This window comes from Podarcis bocagei (assembly GCF_964188305.1).
Source record: "Podarcis bocagei genome assembly, chromosome: 2".
NCBI classification, from domain to species: domain Eukaryota; kingdom Metazoa; phylum Chordata; class Lepidosauria; order Squamata; family Lacertidae; genus Podarcis; species Podarcis bocagei.
This window is the reverse complement of record NC_138126.1, coordinates 110,465,785-110,489,754: the sequence shown is the minus strand read 5'-3', so window position 1 is coordinate 110,489,754 and position 23,970 is coordinate 110,465,785. Positions and strand designations below refer to the sequence as shown.

Below are 23,970 nucleotides of genomic sequence, written 5' to 3'. Positions count from 1 at the left end.
AGAGCTGCTTCCTTTAACAAGACCTAGAACCAGAGCTGCCAACTTGAATAAAATGTGTTTGTTTTTTTTAATTGGGGGGAGGGACAAAAGGACCCCAGCCCCTAGGAGGTCATAGCTTCCAACATTTCTCCAGTGGAAATAAGGACGTCCCATTCTAGAATACTATTTATATTATGGACTCTCCTTCCTTGGAGGTCTTTAAACTAAGGTTGGTTATCTGTCATGGATGCTCTAGCTGAGATTCCTGCATTGCAGGGGGTTAGACTAGATGACCCTTGGGTCCCTTCTAACTCTTAAGATTCCATGATATCAGCAGCCTTCAAGCTGCCATCCCATTCAGCAAGCAAACTTGCTTTATTGTCACATCTTCACATACTGCTGCTGGATGATCACCTTCCATTTGCCAGTTCACCTACTCCAAAGGGGAAAAAAGGGGGGGGACCAGACACTGCTGAATATCACAGCTGTTGCCAGCTGTGTTCTGCTGGGCAGTAGAAAAGGGTTTTCTCCTTGGCCTGCCCTTGTATCCACTCAGCTACCAAGTGCTTTTGCGACATCACGAGCAGTCTGCAGCCAATGGCGACAGCTGGGGAGGCATCATCCTAAACCAGTGTTTCCCAAATTTGGGTCTCCAGCTGTTTTTGGACTACAACTCCCATCATCCCTAAACAAGCAAGACCAGTGGTCCGAGATGATGGGAGTTGTAGTCCAAAAACAGGTGGACCCACATTTTGGAGACACCGCTTTAAAGGAACTGGTCTAATCCATTCAAACCTACCACAATTGTGGGTATACCTCTAGTGATTTCAAGTGTTATATGCACACAGGACACACAGAGAGTCACACACACAATTTATTTATATATATATATATAGAGAGAGAAAGAGAGCGCGGAAACATCATAAAACTACATTTTTTTGGAGGGATCCTTCCAGGGGCCATAGGCCAGTGTTGGGCAGGGTCAGAGGCCCAGGGAAATGGAGCAACAACTCTTTATCTTGGTACTGTGGGCTCCATTCTGGCTGTACAAAAGGCCAGAGGTTTCCATGGCCCCAACACTTCTCAAGTCAATTTCATCATGTCCCATAAGTAAGTAGTCCTCTGCCTATCTTAGGACCGCTCAACACAGTCACAAGATGCAGCACATACACAAACCCCATTTGAATGGCAATGCCTATTGACTTGGGGGCTGGATTTTATTGGGGGGTCCTGAAGGGACCTCGGCCCTTAGGAGTTGCCTCCTATGGGTGTGGGGAATCTTTGACTCTCCAGATGGTGCTGAAGAACCACTCTCCTCAGCACCAGCCAGCATGGTCAATGGCCAGGGATGATGGGAGTTGTAGTTCAGCAATGTCTCTGCACCTGGTCTGTTTGGGGAGAGTTCCTGTGGCGTTCCCTTGCTCCTTTCTGCATGGTGCCAGTATTTCATTCTCCTCCTTCTTTCGACTAAACCTCAGTTCAATTAAATTGCTTTTTGTTTTCCCTCTGTTTGCCAAGAGAGCTCTTATATCTCCATTTTCTCTCGTCTTCCTCTTTATTCTGTTATTGGCAGCTGGAGGTACATCCCACAGCCCCAATGTTCCTCTTGCCATTCTTCCCATCCTCCAAAATCATGTTTCTACTCCTATATGGCTCCATTCTTCTCTGGCAGGCTGTTAAACTGTCACTGGTCTGTTAATAAATCCTTTCATCTCCATAAATGATCTCCCATAGCACTCAGAGGAAGTGGGATAACACTTTCCTTTTTTTTTTTGTATACGCCCCGTGATTCTAGTCCAAAGTGGTAATGGTTCTTTTTCAATATCTTATTTTTCTTCCTCTCCCGGTGAATCACATTTGATCTCTTATCTCCTTTCAATATTTCTTCAGCAGCAGCCATTAATCACCCCCTGTCTGTATTTCCAATTTTCTTTCCAAGTTTGAATATTGGCTCTGATTGTCTTCCTTCTTCTCTGCCAATCATTAATTATTATGGTTAATTGCAATATTCATTCCAGTTTGGCTTCTGTTTAAATTTTTTGAATGCTTTGGAAGTTTTCTTGATTCTTTTAGTCCCTTTTTTTCCTGTCCACCCCTCCCTGAATTATTTCAGGCCCTTGCTGCCATCGGAGGACCAGGGTTAGTTGGAGGAAGATGCCCCTTGACAGGATTGCAGAGCCAGGCTGCTACCAGGAACTGTGCCCTAAAGGTGGCCAAGAGACTGATACTGATTAATTGGAAAAATAAAAGATACGATACCCGTTAATTGACTGTTTGGCATCTCTCGCAACCTCTGAATGGACTGCTACAGGGCACACACTTAGATAAATATGTTAATATCCGGAAGGATTTTATACAAATACACTAGGCCATTAACCTTCACATAAGTATCAAGATAACAAAACTGTACCAAGAAGAACGTGTGGGAATGTTGCATAGTGCATTTTTGCGATATTTTTTTTTTAATATGTGTCTTTGTTGTTCTTTCCCCCTCCCCTTTACTTTTCTTTTCCTCTGTATTTCTTTTAATGGAAATCACTTCAATAAAATATAAGTAAATAAAACAAACGATGATGATAATAATAAAAAAGCTGGGTCTTGCTCCAGGGAGTGACTGATTCCCGTTTCCCCTAAGGATGCCTCTCATTAGCATGAACAGGGGGAAGGGCCAAAAGAGAGAGAAAGGAAGAGAGAGAGAGAGAGAGAGAGACACTCTGGCTCCCTTGGAGTTTGGAAAAAGATTTCCTTCACAATGACATCCCCAGGTCTTTGGCTCCTGGGCTTCGCGTTGGGCTTCCCCTTCAGCTCTGGGGCAGGTAAGGTGTTGCCAGCAGCCGAGGAGGCCCCGCGGGGACAGACACGCACTCACGCGCTTCCCTGCCTGCTGCCCAACTTTCGCCTGCACCAGCTGCAGCCCTTCCCACAGACGCGGAGGGAATTCGCCTCACAGAAAAGTCGTGCAGCTTTTCTGAGCAAAGTTGTGGATATTATTATTATTATTATTATTATTATTATTATTATTATTATTATTAGCCAAAGTTGATGAGCTATTCTTACTATTATGATCCACAGTTATTTAGCTTTATTATTATTATTATTGGCCAAAGTTGATGAGCTATTATTATTACTATTATTATTATCCACAGTTATTGAGCTTTATTATTATTATTACTGGCCAAAGTTGATGAGCTATTATTATTATTATGATCCACAGTTATTTAGCTTTATTATTATTATTATTATTATTATTATTATTATTATTATTATTATTAATGGCCAAAGTTGTTGAGCTTTTATTATTCTTATTTCCCCCCAAAATTATTGAGCTTTATTATTGCAGTATTATTGTCACCAATGCTTTTTTCTATTAAAAAAAATGTTTAGGGGTACTCTCATTTTGACTCAAGAAAATACCATTTTGTAGTTCAAATCGGGGGAAATAAATACAGTAAATGGAAAAAAGTACAAAGATTCACAAAATATTTAGGGGTATGCGTACCACTGCGTCCCCTCAGAAAAAAAGGACTGATTATTATTGCCCAAAGTTGTGTTATTTAAATTATTATTATTGCTCATAGTTGTTGAGCTAATAATAATAATAATAATATTCTTGCCCAAGGTTGTTGAGATTTATTATTGTTATTCTTATTGGCCAAAGTTGTTGAGCTATTATTATTTTATCATTGCCCAAAGTTGTTGAGCTGTTATTATTCTTATTCTTATTATTGCCCAAAGTTGTTGAGTTTTATTATTACAGTGGTACCTCGTGTTAAATACACTTCAAGTTACATACGCTTCAGGTTAGAGACTCTGCTAACCCAGAAATAGTGCTTCAGGTTAAGAACTTTGCTTCAGGATGAGAACAGAAATCGTGCTCCGGCGACACGGCGGCAGCAGGAGGCCCCATTAGCTAAAGTGGTGCTTCAGGTTAAGAACAGTTTCAGGTTAAGTACGGACCTCCGGAACAAATTAAGTACGTAACCAGAGGTACCACTGTATTATTATTATTATTATTATTAGCCAAAGTTGTTGAGAATGACGTTTTTGAGATATGTTCATGGAAAATCAGCAAAAATGCCAACACAGGTTGCTGTATGTCCAGATTTTCACGGACATACCCCCGATTTCCAGCCAGACACTACTGCCGACTGCAGTATTCCGGCTGCTTCCAGAAGATTCCGGACTTGTGGCAACCCTCAACCCCCCCCCCCGAGCCTTGGGAAGGAACCTTTGCGCCTGAGGGAGAAAAACCTGTGCACCAGCATCTGGCCTGTTTGGGAGGTTAATTCTGTGTGTGTGTGTGTATATATATATATATATATATATATATATATATATATATATATATATACAGTGGTGCCTCGCAAGACGAAAAGAATCCGTTCCGTGATTCTCTTCATCTAGCGGTTTTTTCGTCTTGCGAAGCAAGCCCATTGACGGATTAGAGGATTTGCGCTATTAGCGGCTTTTAGCAGCTTTTAGCGGCTTATCAGCTTATCAGCTGATAAGCGGCTTAGCGGCTCAGAAAAAGGGGGGGAAGGAAAAAAAACCCGCAGGAACTCGCAAGACATTGTCGTCTTGCGAAGCAAGCCCATAGGAGATTCGTTTTGCGAAGCACCTCCAAAACGGAAAGCTCTTTCGTCTAGGGAGTTTTCCGTCTTGCGAGGCATTCGTCTTGCGGGGCACCACTGTATATATATATTTGTGTGTGTGTGTGTGTGTGTTTTTCTGGACTAGCGGCATAGAGACATCTAAATTATGGCAATTGGTGAGGTGGTGAGGCAACACTGTAGGGTTGCCATATTTCAAGAAGTAGAAATCCAGACACAAAGAGTTGTTGAGCTTTTTTTGGACACACATACTTCTCGGTTCTGTTTGCGAAAACCCAGACAATTTGCCAATTTAAAATGAAAATCCTTGGGACCCCAGACATCTTCAGGGGGAAAACAGACATATGGCAACCTAGCGCAACAGTGGCCTACGGGATAAGCCTTCGAGGGACTATGACCATTTGTTCCTCAGGCTGGTGAGATAGTGCAGCGAATCCTTAAGCCTCCAGAGATAGGAGAGGAAGGGGGAAAAGAAGAAGAGATAGATAAGAGAGAGAGAGAGAGAAAATTTGCAAAGGAGCTGCTTGACGCCTTCCCTAGCAACACAGCCTTCAACCGAGTGAGACCACTGGTCCATCTAGCCCAGTGTTATCTGCACTGACTGAATAGCTCGGTTAATAATAAATCATCATAATCATCATCATTATCATCCTATTATTTGTACCCCCACCCATCTGACTGGGTTGTCCCAGTCGCTCTGGGCAGCTTCCAACACACATAAAAACATAATATAGAACGTGGTGCTGATGATGCCAAGGTTGCAGGTTCTATCCCTGTATGGGGCAGCTGCATATTTTTGCTTTTTAAGGGGGTTAGACTAGATGACTGTCAGGGTCCCTTCCAACTCTATGATTCCAGCGTTTTGGGTGAAGGACATTCCCAGCCTTCCTGGAGATGCCAGGGTTTAAATCTAGCGCCTTCTGTGTGCAAAGCACACTCTGGCAATGAGAGAGGGCCCTTTCCCAGGCTGGTTAATTTAAGCTTTTCAGCCTCCCACCATTCGGAATTCTACATCCTGCATTTCCACTGATAAGCAGTGTGACAAAAACAACCCATTAAGGTTTTCGCTTTGAGTGAAAGAGGAGTCAAACAAATCTGAAACCTGCTTCATCCCGGTTAAATTTTTGCCTCCCTTGTACTTGGCTAAACTTGCAGTCTTATGCATTCTTACTGGGGAGTGAGCCTCATTGAACTCTATATAGTGGTACCTCGGGTTACATACGCTTCAGGTTACATACGCTTCAGGTTACAGACTCCACTAACCCAGAAATAGTACCTCGGGTTAAGAACTTTGCTTCAGGATGAGAACAGAAATTGTGCTCCGGCAGCGCAGCAGCAGCAGGAGGCCCCATTAGCTAAAGTGGTGCTTCAGGTTAAGAACAGTTTCAGCTTAAGAACAGACCTCCGGAACGAATTAAGTACTTAACCCGAGGTACCACTGTATAAGCAATGCAGGGAGCAAACAATGCAAAGCAGACGGCTGTGCTCCAAGTCACCCATGTGTATTTTATTTAAAATTAATGTATTAAAATTATTCTCACACACAGATCCCTCCTCCTCCTCCTAATATACATAGCTTAGTGACTATTTTAATATTCTGTAGTTTAAAAATGCTTTTATATAAAATAAAATGTGTGGTTCTAGAATGAGGACGACGACGACACATCGTACACCCTGGGGTGAGACTGCGGTGAAATCTAAACACATATTTTTTTAAAAAGCCATGAAAATGCTTTTAAAAAAGCTGTTTTGAAAAATACATTGAATTTTGCATAGCTCACCGTCGCCATCTCGTGTCACATTTGTATATTGTGCTTTGCAGCCCATTTAAAACGCTTTATTTGCAGCTGCATAGCTGAGTCCTGTGCAACCCTGAACTTTCCTTTGTGCATATGAACACATTACTCCTCTACGGTAAATGGGGAACCCGAGAATATACGGACAGGAAAATTTTAATGTAAGCGCCATCTGATAAAAGTGCAACCCATTACATGACAACCTACCCCTTGGAATCACATGTGATGGACTAAAAAACAGAAATGGTGGGTCTATTTAATCAAAGGAGTGCAGGGTGGGGAGAAATGGGCATGGTTAGATGGAAAAGCCACCATTTGGCCTGCAAGGGATTTTCCTCTCCCTTCATGGCAATGTTCTGCCTTCGCTGGCGGTATCAGGGCAATCTTTACTCTCACCAGCTGTGGTCATGGGAAAGAGCATGTCAATGACGATGTCAACTGGCAAGAGACTTCAGAACTGGAGTTAAATCAGCAGACAGAATCAACAGTGGGAGTTGCGAATATTTGTTTGAGTATCTTATGTGATTATATATATATATATATATATATATATATATATATATATATATATATATATATATATATTCTCTATATTGACAACCTAAATGTGGGAAAGAAGGGTTGGAATAATGCAATCACCCACCCACAAACCCACAAACAATCCTGCCGGGGTGAGGGGTGGGAAAGCTCATTCTTCATGGAACCGGCATAAAACCAGGTCTGGGAAGTTGCCCGTTTTCTATCGCCAGCCTGTGGCAGTAACAAAATACAACTGAGAGCTCACCATCGTTAGTTTTTTTTAGCTTCCATTAGTAAAAAGGTCAAACCTCCCTAATAAACTTTCCTCCTATTCAGCTGCTAAGAAATAGGCCACCTGCTATTATAATTGAGCATATTTTTTAAAAAAACACAGTTGCTTCTCTACGTGGGAAGGTTGAGTTAAATTACTTGTATGAAGTATTTTGAATTCAAGGTTGTCAGAGAGTTAACTTGACTGTGGATAAGCCAGTTTCAAAGCTTAAACTGCGCTGTTATTTGCAAGCTGAAAGGGGAATACATAAAAGTTGGTTTTGGAGACTGAGAATGCCAGAACTGAAGGTGAGGTGTTAAGCGTTCCTTCTCGGAAATCGATCCAAGCAATGAATGGGGCTTCTGAATAAACACAGTTAGGATCAGATTGTAATTTGTAACAAACGGCAGATGGGACATTATAGTTCGGTTTTTAGGGTTCTCAGACAACTGCCTTTGCATCTTGGGGATCTAAATCTTAGGCAGAAGAATTATTCATCAATATGCAGAGCTGGTGACAGGGCTTAAGCAGAGCAGACGACATTGTCAACAGAGCTTCCTGTGGATGGGAAAATCAAATAGCCATGTTTGTCAGGGACTTTTAAACAATCGGACCAGGATGCAATGTGAACCCTGCTCCCCGGATGCTCCCTGGACATTCAGCATTCTTTTTTTAGAGAGGAGTTTGTTTATAAATCGTGCTTTTAATTTGTAACGAAAACAGGGGGGGGGGGAATAATTCTAGGTTTCCATGCTTCCGCTTGTCCACAGCTGGGTTTTCTTTTTTTAAAGCACACAACGCAATACATTGTTCTGCAGCGCTGAGGCCTGAACTGGAAAGATGCTCGGCTAGCCTAACAGTTTCACCACAGTAGAAATTAAAAGTTATATGGAGGCTCTAAACAGGCTCCCCCAGTCTTGTGCTCCACTGTTGTCCAACTCCAGGGCCCTTGAGCATTGGTACTGCTGCCTGCGGATGATGGGAGTTGTTGATCTGGAGACCCCAGATTAGAGAAGATTGCTCTAGGGCGGGAGAAAATAGACAAATGCCACTGAGTTTCTTCAGTGGCATTCATGGATAGGGTAGTGTTTTAGGAACTAGAAGCTGGCACAAAATCAAATGTGGCTGCTGAGACCTGAGGACAGCTGCCCTGATGTAGCAGCTGCCACTCAGTCCTGTTCTTCCAATGAGGTCCCTGACCAAAATACGCCATACAAGGAGAAAGAGGAGGAGGAAAAGGCCGGCTAAGAAGTGGCTGGTCTCCTTATGATTTGATTGTATGATTTGCATTTATTATTATTGTTATTATTTATTGAATTTATATACCGCCCTATACCCGGAGGTTTACCAGATCCTTCAGAGGTAGCAGGACCATTTCAGCGGTGTACAGTGGTACCTCTGGTTACGTACTTAATTCGTTCCGGAGGTCCGTTCTTAACCTGAAACTGTTCTTAACCTGAAGCTCCACTTTAGCTAATGGGGCCTCCCGCTGCTGCCGCGCTGCAATTTCTGTTCTCATCCTGAAGCAAAGTTCTTAACCCGAGGTACTATTTCTGGGTTAGCGGAGTCTGTAACCTGAAGCGTCTGTAACCCGAGGTACCACTGTACAAACGTACTGCATGTAAAATGCTTAAAGGCAAATGCAAAGGAGCAGGGTAATCCCACAAACATCCATGAATCCCCCTTAACATCCCATTGGTCACCAACTTTGACTTCCACTAGGAAACTTAAATAAACACAGTTGTGCTCTTCTCCCATAGTACGTTAAGGCCTTGCCATAGAAGGGAAGAGTGATTGCTGCACCCATGGAATTTGGATCGTTGCTTGAGTTGCATTTTAACCCCTCCCTCCCTCCCTCCCTCCCTCCTCTCTCTCTCTCTCTCTCTCTCTCTCTCTCTCTCTCTCTCTCTCTCAAATGCAGGGCCCCTGTCATATGCTGGAAAGTCTGTCCAGCCGTTCAGCAAAGACATGTATGGGTCCATTGGCTCCACACCAAGCCAGAGTAAGTCTCCACTAGGAGGCGGCAGCACTGAGGACCAGACACTGCCTCCAGAAGACCTGGGGAAAGGGAAAGCCGAAGAGACGCACCTGCTGTCCCGGGACAAGAAGAAAAAGGTCAAATATTCAGTAGAGAACCACACAGGTTTAAGGAAGGAGCCCATTCAGGATGCCAAGGGCTTCCCTTCCGAGAGCCGCCAGGAGAGCATTCTCCCCGCCATTAACTTCAGTCAAACAAACCGAATGCACACGGATAGGCTGCAACTGAAAGCAGCCAACAGCATCTCTGCCTACTTCCGGCCCCCTGCCTATTCCCATCGCCAGGGTAGATTGCTGGCAGAAGCTCACCCTTTCAAGAACGCAGGGTCAAGCCCCAGGCAACGTTCTGGAAGTTTGGATCGCCTCCATCGGCCTGGCAAGATCAATCCCTATGACAAGCCCAGCCGTTCGCTCAGAAATGGCACCGATCCCTCCTGGCTCACAAACCGACAGGCATCAAGCTTGCCGTATCACCACAGTGTCTCAAAGAACGGTAAGGAAGCAGGGCTTTGCTGCTCACCTTAAGTCCATTTACAGCTTTAGGCGGCAATCCTAAACCCGCCCGCACTAGCTTGGGAGTCCCACTGATTTTACTGGCGCCTACTTCCAAATAAGGGACGTGGGTGGCACTGTGGGTTAAACCACAGACCCTAGGACTTGCCGATCAGAAGGTCGGTAGTTCAAATCCCCATGACGGGGTGAGCTTCCGTTGCTCGACCCCTGCTCCTGCCAACCTAGCACTTAGAAAGCACGTCAAAGTGCAAGTAGATCAATAGGTACTGCTCTAGCGGGAAGGTAAACGGCTTTTCCGTGTGCTGCCCTGGTTCGCCAGAAGCGGCTTAGTCATGCTGGCCACATGACCCGGAAGCTGTACGCCGGCTCCCTTGGCCAATAAAGCGAGATGAGCACCGCAACCCCAGAGTCGGCCACGACTGGACCTAATGGTCAGGGGTCCCTTTACCTTTTTTACTTCCAAATAAGCATATGTACGATCAGGTTTTTAAGCTCAGAAGGTTGTGAGCCTTAATCAGACCTCCCATGTAAAACAGCTCATTCATTTTCAGTTTATTCTATTGGATAATAGCGGCTTCGTTTTCCCTAGCATTTAAATACCATGCACAATATATCCCACTGCAAGTAGTACGTATCATGGTAGCATCCGCCACTCCCAGTAGCAAATGCTGTAGTAAACGCTGATCAAATTAATGCTTTAAAATAGCCAGAGTAGTAAGTATACAAGCTGCTCGCTTCCCGCTTTTCATTTCAAAATAGCTGCGTGAACCCAGTACAGATCCGATCGTTCCCCACATACTTATGCATTTGTCAGCTTAAGGCCCATTTATTTTTGCAGGCCTTCAGAGCATAGCAGGAGCTGTCTATTTGTCTAGGACTCAGCTATCCAGCTGCAAGTAAAACATTTTAAGTGTGCCTTAAGTGCAATATACAATGTGTCACTAGATGGCAATTTCTGTGCACTCTGGTTTCTGTCATGGTGTCCCATTGTGCTAGAAGCAGTTTAGTCATGCTGGCCACATGACCTGGAAAGCTGTCTGGACAAATGCCTTCTCCCTCGGCCTGAAGAGCGAGATGAGTGCCACAACCCCAGAGTCGCCTCTGAGTGGACTTAAGCATCCAGGGGTACTTTACCTTTTACCTTTATACTATTGCACAGGTAAACCATCAGGAAAACAAAACAGAGAATCTACCTATATGCAGCTGTGCTTGTTTGCTGTTAGCTTTCTGCCAGACAATGCAAGGCTTGAACACAGCCAACTAAGCTAATGGCTTTGAAAGGTCTGAGAAAGAATGAAATTGGCAAGGCTGACAATGGAGCAAATGAATGAAAAAAACAACAACTAGTTGTTAAATACATGATGACACGGGTGTCTTGGCACGCAACAAGCTTTACAATTACAACAGACAATTGAAAATTCATCTTGTTTTCTAAAACATATATTACCAGGAGAAATGAACTCTGGCTTGAATCCTGATGTTTTTTCTGTTAATGGAACAGAGCTCGTGGTACATAATACATTTCTACCCTCTACAGCCCCCTGCACTGTTTGTATATCTGGTCCCAGGGACCGGGCAACTATTGAGATTGGAGCAAGATGTTCCACAAAGTTCTGTAGGTGGTGGAAATCGCTTCCCTCCTGTGCGAATGGAGGAACAACTTACATTTATGTGAAATTCAATGGATAATTAAGAAGTCGAAAACAAACTTCATTGGGGAAGGGAGGGAAACCAACCAGAATCATGCTGCAATTGTTTAGTTCATATGCAAATTAAACATATGGATTTGGCAATTAATATGGCCTCAAGGTTTAGGAACAAAGTCTATGCTTGGTTTCAGCCTTTTGATAAGTGTTCTGTTAGGCATTTGAAAGTATTGCAAGGGTACAGTATTATATATATATATTTATTTTCCAAATTTTTTATTAGTTTTCACAGTATTATAAACAAACAAACAAACACACAAAACAAACAAACAAAAATCATAGCCTTATTGAAAATTACAGTTATTAACTTTCTTAAGTGACTTCCTCGCTTCCCCTTGGTTGAATTTCATTGCATGTCCTTTTAACGTTTTCCAAATCCCAATTTTTATGAAATTTAACTTAAACATTAACATCCTTAGATGGAATTAAACATATTAATTCATCACTTAACATAAATAAAATCCTAAGCCCATTAAGTATCTGCAAGCTGTTTTCAGTTAGTTTAACTTAGCAAATTTAACTAAATAATCATTAAATTTATTCCACTCTTCCTGATACTCCTCCTCCTGGTCGCGGACTCTTCCTGTTAGGTCGGCTAGCTCTGAAAAATCCATCATCTTCATCTGCCATTCTTCTATTGTTGGTAATTCTTGGGTTTTCCACTTTTTAGCTAACAAAATACGAGCAGCAGTTGTGGCATACAAAAATAATTTAACATCTTTCTTGGGCAATTCCAAACCTGTTATTCCAAGAAGAAAGGCATCAGGTTTCTTTATAAATGTATATTTCAACATTTTTTTCAATTCGTTATAAATCTTTTCCTGGAAGTCTTTCACCTTGGGACAGGTCCACCACATATAATAAAAGGTTCCTTCCTTTTCTTTACATTTCCAACATATATTGTCACAATTATGATATATCTTTGCTAATTTTACAGGAGTCAAATACCATCTATACATCATTTTCATTATATTTTCCTTTAACAAAGTACATGCGGTGAACTTGACCCCTTTCTTCCACAATCTTTCCCAATCCTCAAACATTATATTATATCCTACATCTCTTGCCCAATCTATCATCACAGATTTAACTTGTTCATCTTTTGTATGCCACTCCAACAATAACTTGTACATTTTAGATAAATTTTTACCTTTAGTATCCAACAACTCCATCTCCAACTTAAATTTTTCAAAAGCAAAACCATTTTTCTTATCCAATTTATCCAATTCATTGAATTTATACAATTCATTCAGTGATAAAGGGTACAGTATTATAAGCACTGAATAGCCACGGCCCCTGTTCTGGAAAAGCTGAAGCTGAACAAATTACTGCAGTGATTTCTTAATATGTTTTTTTAAGCCGGAAAAGCAGCTGAAAATCTTAGTACAGGTACTACTTCTGGGTTAGCGGAGTCTGTAACCTGAAGTGTTTGTAACCTAAAGCGTTTGTAACCCAAGGTACCATTGTATCACTTTGAAAATGCTCACATACCCCTTAATTTTCTGTGTGTAGTTCGTTTGTAGTCTGTGAAATGACTCAACTGTAGCTATTTAAACACATTCAAAGTTCTGAAGGGATTGTGGAATCATAGAATTGTAGAGCTGTAAGGGACCCCAGATATCATCTAGTCCAACGGATTCTCTTCCTCAGCTTCCCAGCCCTCCCTCCATCCCTACAGAATTTCTTACTCACACCCACAGGGGATCTTATCTTTTGCTCCACTGGGGAAAGCCACTGCAGCCTCTCCAGATTCTCCAACTCCCCTCTCCCTGTAAATGAGCCTTCTTTGGCTTCATGGGGAAAGGGGAAGGACGAAGCTCGCAGCTGCCACTCACTTTTTCATCTTTCTCTCCGGGTAAAGACCAGACATGCTGGGAGCCTCAATTATTCTCCTCTGCTGGCTTCAGCCTGGGTAGAAACCCTGGCTAGAAACCTTTAAAGTTCGCTTTTCAACTCAAGTTTCTCTGCTGTGTGAGATCTGTTGCGTTTGGGTCTTCTGAATGCATCTGCACACAAGAGAGATTTGTTTTGTTCCAATATTTTTTTTTGAGAGAGAAAAAAATCCAATTAGTGGATCAGGTCAGCATTCTGATATCACAACAGGAGTTACTGGAAGCTTGGTGGCTGCTAGAACAGCCTAGGAAAACGAGTGTCTTTAGAGCCATTAACAAACTGGTCTGTTCCACTGCTTAGTCGCTCAGGTAAGACAGGCTTCCCTTCCTTCCTGCTACGGAGCTGCTCAGCGTTAACTTTCTGTATATCCATGGGACTCTTGTTCTTGCTCTAGATGCTGACAATACAGAGGTGTGCCTGACAGACTGCAGGAGGGAACATGAAGAGGTGGATGCGTTCTGCAGCAGCGAATTCGGTAAGATCACCCAGCTCCAACTAAATCGGTCATACTTTGGTTACATACAAGTCTTGGGGCAATTTCAGCAACTGTTTTCTAGTACTCCCAAAAAAGTTTTCTTTCCACCCAAGAGAGTTGTTGTCCCTCTTTCCATAGTCAGGGCTAGCACAAGCCTCCAACTTACTTGGCCACGGCAAATGTTAACGTTCTAGTTTTATCATTGCCATTGATAACATTATTGTCAACCCCCAAAAGGCAGAGTAGAAATATAGAAACACATTTCAAAGTACTCAGTAGTAGTTTTTTTTCTCTGTGTATGTTCTTACAAAGTGCTCCTTGACACGCTTTTACTTTTGACCACCCAAGATACCACGGGAACCCTGGGGTTTCCGTGAAATGCCCCCAGGGGGTCAGGGGCCCCATCTCTTTGCCTTCCCCAACTAATTTTTTTGTCATTTTTGCATGGAAATATCACAAATATCATGGTCTGGTTTTTAGCATACCTAAAATCCTTTGCTTGTTAGGGGCTACCCCACAATTTTGCAACGTTAGTGCTGCTTGGATCTTTATCCAGCGTGGGTACTGTAAAATGGCTTCATTTCTTCAGCAGATGGGAAGGTCACATCGAGACAGAAATCTGTTGTATTTGTGGTTTGCAGAGGGTGCAATTTATCAGGCTGTATTTTTGAATACCCACATATTCAAAATACTTTCCCCCCCAGGTCGGCCTCATATTTTACTATGAATAACGTATTCAGTTGTTGAATTAAACTCACCAATTGTAATTTTTTACTATTTTTATTAGTTATAACTTTGACATTTTAATTAGTTTTTGTGCTGTTTTTTATTGTGGTGAGCACTGTGCAGCGAACTTATATTGAAAAATAGTTTATAGAGTGTTACAAGCAGCTTCAAACAATTGAAAAATTAGTACCGGCTAGCTATCAATTACGTGCTCCTCTCTTTTTTTTAAAGTTGTGAATGGGATTGTTCATGATGTCATCATGGTTCATAAAGGAACGAGTTTGGTGACACTCTTGGTGAGCAGCAATGGACTGTACAAGATAAATCGCCTGTACTTCACCCCTGATGGCTTCTTCTTACGAGTTCATATGATGGTTGTGGATACCTTGAACTGCAGTAAACCCTGTCCGGACTTTAAACTTGGTAATGTACCACAGCCTTTTCTCTTCTAACTCAGCCCAAGTTAGCAGGGCCAGGCAAGGAGAGAGAAAAGAATAAAATGCAGACACAATGTGTTAATTTTTGCTAAAGAAACTTCCCTAGTTCTTTTACAACAGTGTTTTCTGAACTTGGATCTCTAGCTGTTTTCAGACTACAATTCCCATCATCCCTGACCATCATTCCTGTTAGCTAGGGATGATGGGAGTTGTAGTCCCAAAACAGCTGGAGACCCAAGTTTGGGAAACCTTGCCAGAAAGACAGGAAGCTGCCTTATTCTAACTCTCCAGGGTTTCAGACATATTTCTCTCCTTGATCTACCTGGAAATAGATACCTGCAACCTTCTGCATGCAATGCAGATGTTCTTGCACCAAGCTACTTAACATTCCCGCCACAACATTCAAAAGCCACTCAAGTTGTGTATACAGTATTTTAGATTTTAATTACACCAATAGGTTGTTGTTGTTGTTTTTAAAAAGCGTAAGGTTTCTATTTCCCCAAAGCTTCTTGAGTTAATCAAACTGAGCTTGTTGCATATGGGATTAGGTAATGAACGACAAATGTTCCTTGCAGTTATGGTCCCCTGGCCTCAGCTAATGCCATTTTGGCAAGTTAAACACAAGTGCTATTAATATGGGGTCCCTCAGCTCGGGCTTTAAACAGGAAGATGGAGTACTGCTGAAGACTTGGTTGGCGATGCCAACCTCTCAGGCATTAATTAGCCTTATAATCAAGTTAACTGTAAAATGCAGAACCTCAAAATGTGCCCTGCACCACATTCACTGCCGAACATCCGAAGGCACCCATGATGCTTGTTGTTTTGCAGGAAGCAGATACATAACGATGGGTCAGATCTACCACAGGAGAAGACAGCTGCCGGCAGTTCTTCAAGAGCATGTCAGAGGGCACCTGAGGCCAGGAGACGGGCTGCTTTGGAGGGGCAACAGCTACATGAAAAGGTTCAACAGAAGGCGGCATCAGAAAGTTCAACAGGCAGCTCACACCAAATGTGGGTGAGGATGGACAGCTCCTCTGGGACTGAAGCAGGTTTGCAGCTGTTATTAAAAGCAGCTACGGCTTTTCCAGCTTCTCTGGAAAAAGGTCCTGCCTAAATGGTGGGAGGTTTTTTTGTTTCTTTTGCTGTGGCACCCTAATGACTAACCAGGTTATTGATACACGAGCTTTCATTGGCTTCAGTAATCTACCAGCCAACACAAAATCCACAACAAACCTGTTTGCATCTCAAGATTGAGCTGCGATTCTGGAATTTACTACTGTTCATGGTCAACGCATGCTTTGAGTTTCTTACTCCCTTTCCTGTTTATAATGTACTTTCACAGCAGTATTTCTACCTGTCTCTAACCATAGTCCTGCAGTGGATTACATATTTCATCAAAACTGATTATTTTCATCTCCTGGGCAAGTTTCTACAGGTGCAAATCAACATGACAAGAACAGTTCTAAGCTGAAAATGATGAAGCGTGATACTATAGGCACACTTGCTTCTTACCAGGCATCTTCCAGGTTGTGGTCCTGAATAATTTCATTCTCAATTCTTAAAATTAAATCAAGTTTAGGCATCTAGCTATTCCAATTACCGTAGCTCGCCTGTTATGTACTTTGCTTGATCAAAACTACGGTTTGTTATTATCCAAACTCTATTGCAGCATAGGAAATGCAAGCAGTCTACAAAAACCGCTCGAACGGAAAATCAAATGATGGCCGAAATTGCCAGCAATATGCATGCTTCCATGAGAAACCAACAGTTTTTGTCATTAATATTGGGGAGTTCACATTTTAAAATATGATACATTCTTTGGCACGATCAGAAATGCATGTGATTAAAAATAAACAACGTGTAGAATTTTAGCTACAAGTAAACCTGCTTATGGAATTGGGCTTTCCCAATTCCACATCCCCACTATAGTACTTTGGAGAGTGGGTTTTTAGCACAAGCTATGCCATTATTTACCTTCCTTTTTGCTTGTTAACAGAAGTAATTTATGGTGGGAGTTTCTGCTGACCTGAGAGTACACAAAGCTTATGCAGTCATATTCATCCTCAAGTTCAAATTTAATAGCCATGAACTAAGCAGAACATTGGGTGAATGTTGTAGCTCTCAGGCCAGAAGGTAAGTGTCTTCTGTTAATAAATATTTCCCCCCTGGCAATTGTACAAAGAAATTAGGCACATATAAATCATAAGCAAAAATGCAAAGAGTTAACTGCTTTTGGGGCAGTTTCATGACTGATCTCAGAAAGGCAACTGCCTTATGTAGAAAACAATGCATTCAAACATTTTGAGGAAACATTGAGAGTTGATAACTGAATGTTTGGAGAAAACTAGGCCTATGTTCTCTACAACAGCAATGTCTCCAAGATGTAGTTACTATTAAGAGAAAGCAATATTGTTATCAGAATGGTCCAATTTAGTAACAGGGCATATGTATGCAATGGGAAAAAATGCAGCTCTTCGGCTCAAGTTTCAGAAGGAAAAAAAAACTTTGCTTGATGAGAGATGGAAAGGGAATGGAAGGCTTCATAAGCACTCTCTGCCATTGTAGGGTTTTTGTTTTTTTAAAAAAGCTCTGACTGGAATTACCTAGGAGAGCTGCAACCTTATACCAGCAAAACAATTCAGAAATGTCTCCTCGTTAGATCTGTCATGATTTCATAACAGGTTAATACATTTTATTAATGGAAGGAAAGGAGTTGGTTCAGATTGTGTGGGGAAATGGCACACTTACAATCAAGATGTCAGAATTGAATTTTTTCCAAGACATCTTGAATGAAGGCATTTTATTTTGTCAAAAGGAGACTTCCTGGCAGCAGCCCAGACCAGTGGGAGGACAGGGGGCAGCCTGCATACAACTATTCCCTACATTTATTCCATTAGACTATTTTCTATAATTAACTCAAATCTAAATGCCTACGATGCCAGTCTTCCATTACCAGCGGAAAGGATAGGACCAGTGTAGTTTTAAAACTTGCTTCCTAGAAAAGACGAATACCTATTTTGATTATATCAGTATGAGGTAGCTATTAATGTACCTGTATTAAACTAATTATAAAAACGATGTTCAGAGACCCTCTTAATTGCTTTGCAGAGCTTGCTGCTTTGGAGAGCTTAGTTCTACTTCCATGGCATTTTGTTCTTGTGTGTGAGAGAGAGGTCTTTTCTAAAGCCTCATGACTTCATGACAGAGGTGAGATTTGAACTGGGAATTTCCTGTAATGCAAGCGCTGGGTGCAATCCTATACACTAAAACACTTAGTAAATCCTCTAGTACAGACTTCTGAGTAAACGTGTTTAAGATGTGTCTATCTTTTCCTAACATTCAAACACTCCGATAAGGATTAGTGCTACATATACTGAAGTTTGATGAAAGCAGACTTGGAGGTGAAGAGAGTAACATTAAAATGCATCAATAGCTGGTGAACTCAACCCCTTGCTTTATCTGAAATGTTTGGCTTTTGTGTGTGTTTATTTTCTTCGGAAATGCAACTCAACAGATTCCTTGTTTACAGTGTAAACTTGTAAAAGCATCTGAAACTCCAAACATACTTCTCACCAGCAGTTTTGAAAATGCTGTTTTGCATGATGTGGTAAGAACAGGTAAACTCCCCTCATTTCTGCCTCTCGATTCCTGTTATGAGTTGGAAAACGAAAGGAGTGACATCTCTGTCCATATCTGCCTATGTAAATTTCTTTGGAGTACTATCCCCCCTTTAACAGTATTAGCTAATTTCCTACGTAGTCAGACTAATATGTCTAACGGTACACGTCATCAAAAACTATGGTGAAATACAGTTGCTTCTCTTCCTTGCTTTCAGCATATTGTCACAAGATAAATACTTGAAAACACTGGCTGCATTTCAGCTTAGGTTTGTTCTCTTTCTGTGAAAAAGACAACTCTGGTTGTACTTGCACTTACCTTTTTCCTCCCAGCGGTATCTAGATTGGATTCTTGTCCCCACAGTAACTAGTTCACTTTGGGTGTGTTTACACAGTATGTTCTTCCAAGATGTAACCACTTCTACCTGCTTCGGGACTGTGCACTAAGAAAAGGAGCTAGCATACTATCCACGACACAGTAGTTATATTTATTATGAGTAAAAACCCACCAAATGTCATTAACAAAACTCTGGAAAATGTTCCTGCGGATTTACATGCCAATTACTAAGAAGAGAATTACTTCAAAGTAAAATAAAATTTAGAAGTGCTGTTGATGTGAAATCAAAAGTAAGTCGTACTCCACTAAATGTAACAGAACAATGGCTGGCTTTGGATGTAATGCTAAACCGTGATTTAGCACTAAAAGGACAAGCCTAGCCTCCTCCTGGGCTCTCCTGCCATGCAGCTAAGGTTTTAAATTAAACAAGGCTTCATGTGTTGTCCAAACCAAGGATCATGGTTTAACACCAATTATGCTTACCTTCAAAACTAAGAACTGCATACCGTGGGTTACGAAGTGGGCCTGTTTAACCATAAAGGTAAAGGGACCCCTGACCATTAGGTCCAGTCATGGCTCTGGGGTTGCGGCGCTCATCTCGCTTTACTGGCCGAGGGAGCCGGTGTACAGCTTCCGGGTCATGTGGCCAGCATGACTAAGCCGCTTTTGGCGAACCAGAGCAGTGCACGGAAATGCCGTTTGCCTTCCCGCCGGAGCGCTACCTATTTATCTACTTGCACTTTGACGTGCTTTTGAACTGCTAGGTTGGCAGGAGCAGGGCCCGCCATAGTTTGTGTTAAATCATGACCCTCAGGTTAACTGTGATCCAGAGTTAACTATAAGCAGAAGCAAAAGCTTCCAAACTTCTGCTCTCAGCCATGTGGAAGGGTATGTGGTAGCCCAGGAGGCTAGGCTTATTCCCAAAGCTCTAAAACATGATTTAGTGTTATGTCTGAATGCAGTCAACCTTTGAGATTGGTAAAATAAAATGGTTGACTATGCAACTTAAAACATGTATTTTTGTTTTAAAAAATGTTTAAGAGACCAGTTGCATATGGTCATTGCTTACAGTGATCATTCATTAAAGTCCACTAAATGTTGTGTTTTGCCACAGTGGTAGAAATGTTCTGCAGCTGTTCAAAGCCAAACCATTCCAACTTGAGACTCCATAAATAGGCCCTAACCCGTCACAAAACAATTCACCTAATGAGAAGCTTTTGAACTCCATTTAGACATGGAACACCAAATCCTTCAATTTGACTGAGGAGCTGCGATTAAAAAGGGACCTCAGCTGGATCATTTTACATAATACCCATGTTAAAGAGAGATGTCTCAGTAAGTGAACATACATTCTGGAGTTTTAATAATGCACTGAGATGTTCGGAAACAAATCAAATATTCTGCACATTGTTTCATTAAAAAAAACTGAGTAAAGTATAATTTTCTTTATTCCTTTTACAGAAGTGGTATTTAAAATGTACACACATTACACTGGCTCATAAATAAAACTTTTTTCAAAAAAACCCCCAAAAACTAAAAATTACCATAGTAGTTACAGCTAAGAATTGTCTTCATATATTACAAAGCAGTAGGAAAAATGATGAGGCTTGGTAAAAAGTGTATGAAAGTAGCATTTTCCTCATTTCATAATTATATATATGAAAAATTCCCCCAAGAATTACCGCACAGTATGGCAATGCCAAGTGCTACATATGTTATTTTAAACAACTGATGTTTCATTAGGAATTCCACCAAATCTGATGTCCAACAACATTCCTTTATTTGTCTAAGATGAAATGCCCTATTATGTACAAAAAAGTTATTCTTCAGTTTGTCACAATTTGTTAAAAACAGTGCTCTATTGCCTACGGGTAAGAAAGTTCATTTCTCAACATGTTTTTTTCTTCAGTGTCAGCCATATGTACGAATAATACAGAAATATTGTGAAGAGACAATATCTGTAGGATTAAGGATGAAAATTCTCCTGTTTTTATAAACATAATGCATACAATATGTAGCATATTTTTTTGTAAAAAGTCCTAAGACAACATAGCCTAAAACACAAATACTCTTTTTTCCCTATCTTCTAAGAAGCATAAATGGATGCTCTTTTCACAATGAACAATTAACTTCCTTTTGATTTCACATTGGTTAAAATGACAGCATCTATATACAAAAGCGAAGGCTTTCGTAGAGAAAATTAACCCCAAAGTATTTGTACACCTGAGCCTGTACTTAGTAAGAAAATTGTGGTTGATCGCAATGTCTAAGAAAGTAACAGAAAAGGTTCTTGCATAGCAGGGTGAAGTTAAACCCAAGGAAAGCTTATCCACAATCAGATAAATTCCAGATCACAGAAGGGCAAAATTGTGAATTAGTGCAAAATCTAGTTAACACAGGTGTAGAGCTACCAAAACCAACTGCTGCTGGTTTATAATATACATATTTAAACTGTCATCAACAGCAGGTGTGATTGGTTGGGAAAGCAATTTTTTAAAAATCTGCAAAGCCTCTCTTTCTGTTGGCTTTCATCTTTTTACACACCTTTCCTAGTAAAGAAGCCACAAAAATGAAACACAGTTTTGAGACCGTTATTTATCCTGACATGATCATTTGCTCCATGTTATCTCACTTAGCAATTGACAATGACAACTCTTACACAACTCCTTCATCATCAAGGCAAAAGTTGTGGCACCACAGTAGAATTTTATTACATTTGATTAAACATAAGGAAAACCACGCTGAGGGGGTAGTCCACCTTCCTACTTTTCCCTTCCATACTATCTCAGGATTGTTACAGTTCAGAACAAACCTCCGAAACCTCACGAACAGGTTAGCGAACATTCAAAAGACACCTACATCTGTGGAGAGAACAATGATCTCCATTTATTTTGTTTCATATACATCCATATTTTGAATTTTTAATACAAAAAGGAGAAGGGGGGAAAAATTAAAATCTGACAAATGTTTACAAACAAGATACCTTCGAATAGATTTTACTCGTATCAGTCCGGTGCAGAGTAAATGACAAATTGTACTGTTATATTCAAGGCAACAAAGTCTGTAGTACATGACCACTTAGCCCAACTTTTATGCAAGCTTAATTGTTTTCTTCTACCATGAACGATAAACTCATTGTTGATTCCCAGTTTGTTTGTGCACATGTGTACATAGCAGCTCCTTTCATAGAAAGAAAAGACATTTAGAGGTCATCTTGTACTTTTAGCTACAGGAACCATGGTAAGATACAGAATGGGTTACATTTAACCAGAGCTGGGGCGTATAAGAAAGAAAGAAAAAGCTGACAAATGAGGGCAGCAATAAAAAAGCGTCCTTTTGCAACAATAAATAAATACAGTCAAAACTTCTCTGTGTGGACTTTAAACCAGCTTCTTCACTGAAGAACAGATGTGGCATTTCTATGGGGTTAGGACTTGACCCCATTTTACTGTATCTTGTTTTCTCTCGCTTGTTTTCCTCTCTCGTCCTTTAATAAAAACGTTTTCCTGTTTCTGTCACAATTTGATCTTGACAAGAAAACGATGCTGCTGAATTTCATTCTTTTGTCCTTTAGACAAAATCAAGCCAAGAATATAATCTGATGCGACTGATAAAAATGCAGTTTACATCAAGACTTGTCAGGACGCCCTGACTTAAAAACCTCTGGCTTTTCCAATTAAAAAATAAAAATAAAAATAAAATTCAGACAACCAGATTCTTGCTCTTTGTGTTAGGGTAACACGTGGAACCTTAAGAAGTTGTAGACTGCAGTTTGTTGTTATGAGACCTGCAGAATGCAGAAAAGGGGAACAATTAAGCACCCTTCATTTAAAGAGATCTCAGTTGTTTCAAGTGGATGCCAAGGGCCTGTCACTCAGCTGGAAATGCAGCCTTGCTGCTGTTCCCGTTCATCTTTCGTAGGCAAACACCATATACACCATCTACATAGCCACTTTCAGTTGTGTATAAAAGCACATGATGTTCAATGGAAATATAAAAATAATAATCCAGAAATGACACATGATACTCAGAGTGATGTACATATTAATTATATGTAGCCAATTTACATTGCTTTGGGAGATGTTTAGATAAAAGTATATTTATTGGCAGAACATGAATTTAAAATATCACATTTTGGTTAGAATTCATCAAAACCTCTTTTGGGAGGTTTTTTTTTTAATTAAAACTGATTATTACATAGCTTCCACTGCTATTACTGGACTTCATTTTGACACAGTATTCAAAGAACGGATCATTTTATTTTCTGACATAGCTGCTAGCCAACGGCAGCTTCCACATTAAAGCGCAGTTTAAAAGCGAACAGCAAGTATGGATTTGTTTTTGTTTTAAAAAAGTGATTTAATGACATGGGGTACAATGAAAAAGTAAGCCAAACATCCAGTTCTGATTCCAGTTAGAAAGGTCAGACTAAAGTTATCACAATCTGCAAAAAAAGAACATGGGTGGTGTAAATGAAGCAGCAATGAGAGTCACAGTAAGTGCTGGTAATAAAATAAAGGATGAGACAAACTAATGACAATCTGAATGAATGTCAACTCAGCTGCTGCTTTCCGCTCATGTTACTATTGCCTTATTTTGGCCTTGCTGGAAAACTTCCGCAAATGAAATGCAAGAGCACCTACAGATACAGTGAGCATCAGGGAGCAACGGTGCTGCGGCAGAAGTCAACCTTCTCAACCTTTGCACTACTGATCTTTAAAGCAACAGGGGAAGAGCTGGAGCAGACACAGACAACATCACTGAGAATCACCCTCATTCCCCACTAAAAGTGACTCTCATTCTCCTGGAACCAGGCACTCTCCACAAATTTCTTCACTAGAGGGAAACCAAGCGTACAATTAAGTCAACGTTGGGCCCTTAGATCTCCTTGGTTTATAACCGAAGAGTTCATCAGCAGGTACTTTCTTCTGCTGTATTTGTAATATAAAATGAAAAATCTTTAGCACTTTCGACAGGAAGCAAATCCCACCGATTCCTGAGCACACACCCTGAGACTGATAGACCTTTGGGGGCACAATCTGCCTAGATAGCCA

The 23,970-nt window shown here is 41.0% G+C and overlaps 2 protein-coding genes and 1 long non-coding RNA gene across 14 annotated transcripts in view; 1 reads left to right on the top strand and 2 right to left on the bottom strand.

The window, feature by feature from the left end:
* Window positions 1-1,185: 1,185 nt before the first annotated feature.
* LOC308580281 lies at window positions 1,186-13,632 on the bottom strand. Its single transcript, XR_014004780.1, has 2 exons — window positions 12,923-13,632; window positions 1,186-2,182 (listed from the first exon to the last, which is right to left on the bottom strand). It is a non-coding gene; the product is annotated as an uncharacterized lncRNA (long non-coding RNA).
* LOC308580155 (UPF0450 protein C17orf58 homolog) lies at window positions 2,636-21,866 on the top strand. 2 transcript variants are annotated; one of them, XM_081181474.1, is made up of 6 exons: window positions 2,636-2,795; window positions 9,097-9,705; window positions 13,719-13,799; window positions 14,757-14,948; window positions 15,791-15,977; window positions 18,071-21,866. In XM_081181474.1, exons 1-6 carry the CDS (start codon window positions 2,732-2,734, stop codon window positions 18,126-18,128), a joined length of 1,191 nt encoding a protein of 396 aa, XP_081037600.1. In that variant the 5' UTR covers window positions 2,636-2,731; the 3' UTR covers window positions 18,129-21,866. The 2 variants fall into 2 exon arrangements, with proteins under 2 accessions (XP_081037600.1, XP_081037601.1); XM_081181475.1 differs by having other exon boundaries at window positions 2,637-2,795; window positions 16,959-21,866.
* Window positions 21,783-23,970, bottom strand: part of BPTF (bromodomain PHD finger transcription factor) — a 74,745-nt gene continuing 72,557 nt past the window's right edge. For 10 of the 11 annotated variants that reach the window (XM_081181202.1, XM_081181203.1, XM_081181201.1 and 7 more), the window contains one exon: window positions 21,783-22,703. In XM_081181202.1, the coding sequence (XP_081037328.1) occupies window positions 22,667-22,703 (37 nt within the window). In that variant the 3' untranslated portion in view covers window positions 21,783-22,666. Of the gene's footprint in view, window positions 23,361-23,970 lie in introns of all 11 variants that reach the window. The other variant, XM_081181206.1, reaches the window with a different exon arrangement.

Bases quoted from the DNA above. Each gene is read 5' to 3' on its own strand.
- LOC308580155 (XM_081181474.1), top strand. From the start codon at position 2,732: ATGACATCCCCAGGTCTTTGGCTCCTGGGCTTCGCGTTGGGCTTCCCC. The intron at 2,796-9,096 runs GTAAGGTGTTGC...TCTCAAATGCAG, and splicing joins CCCCTTCAGCTCTGGGGCAG to GGCCCCTGTCATATGCTGGA. The intron at 9,706-13,718 runs GTAAGGAAGCAG...TTCTTGCTCTAG, and splicing joins CCACAGTGTCTCAAAGAACG to ATGCTGACAATACAGAGGTG.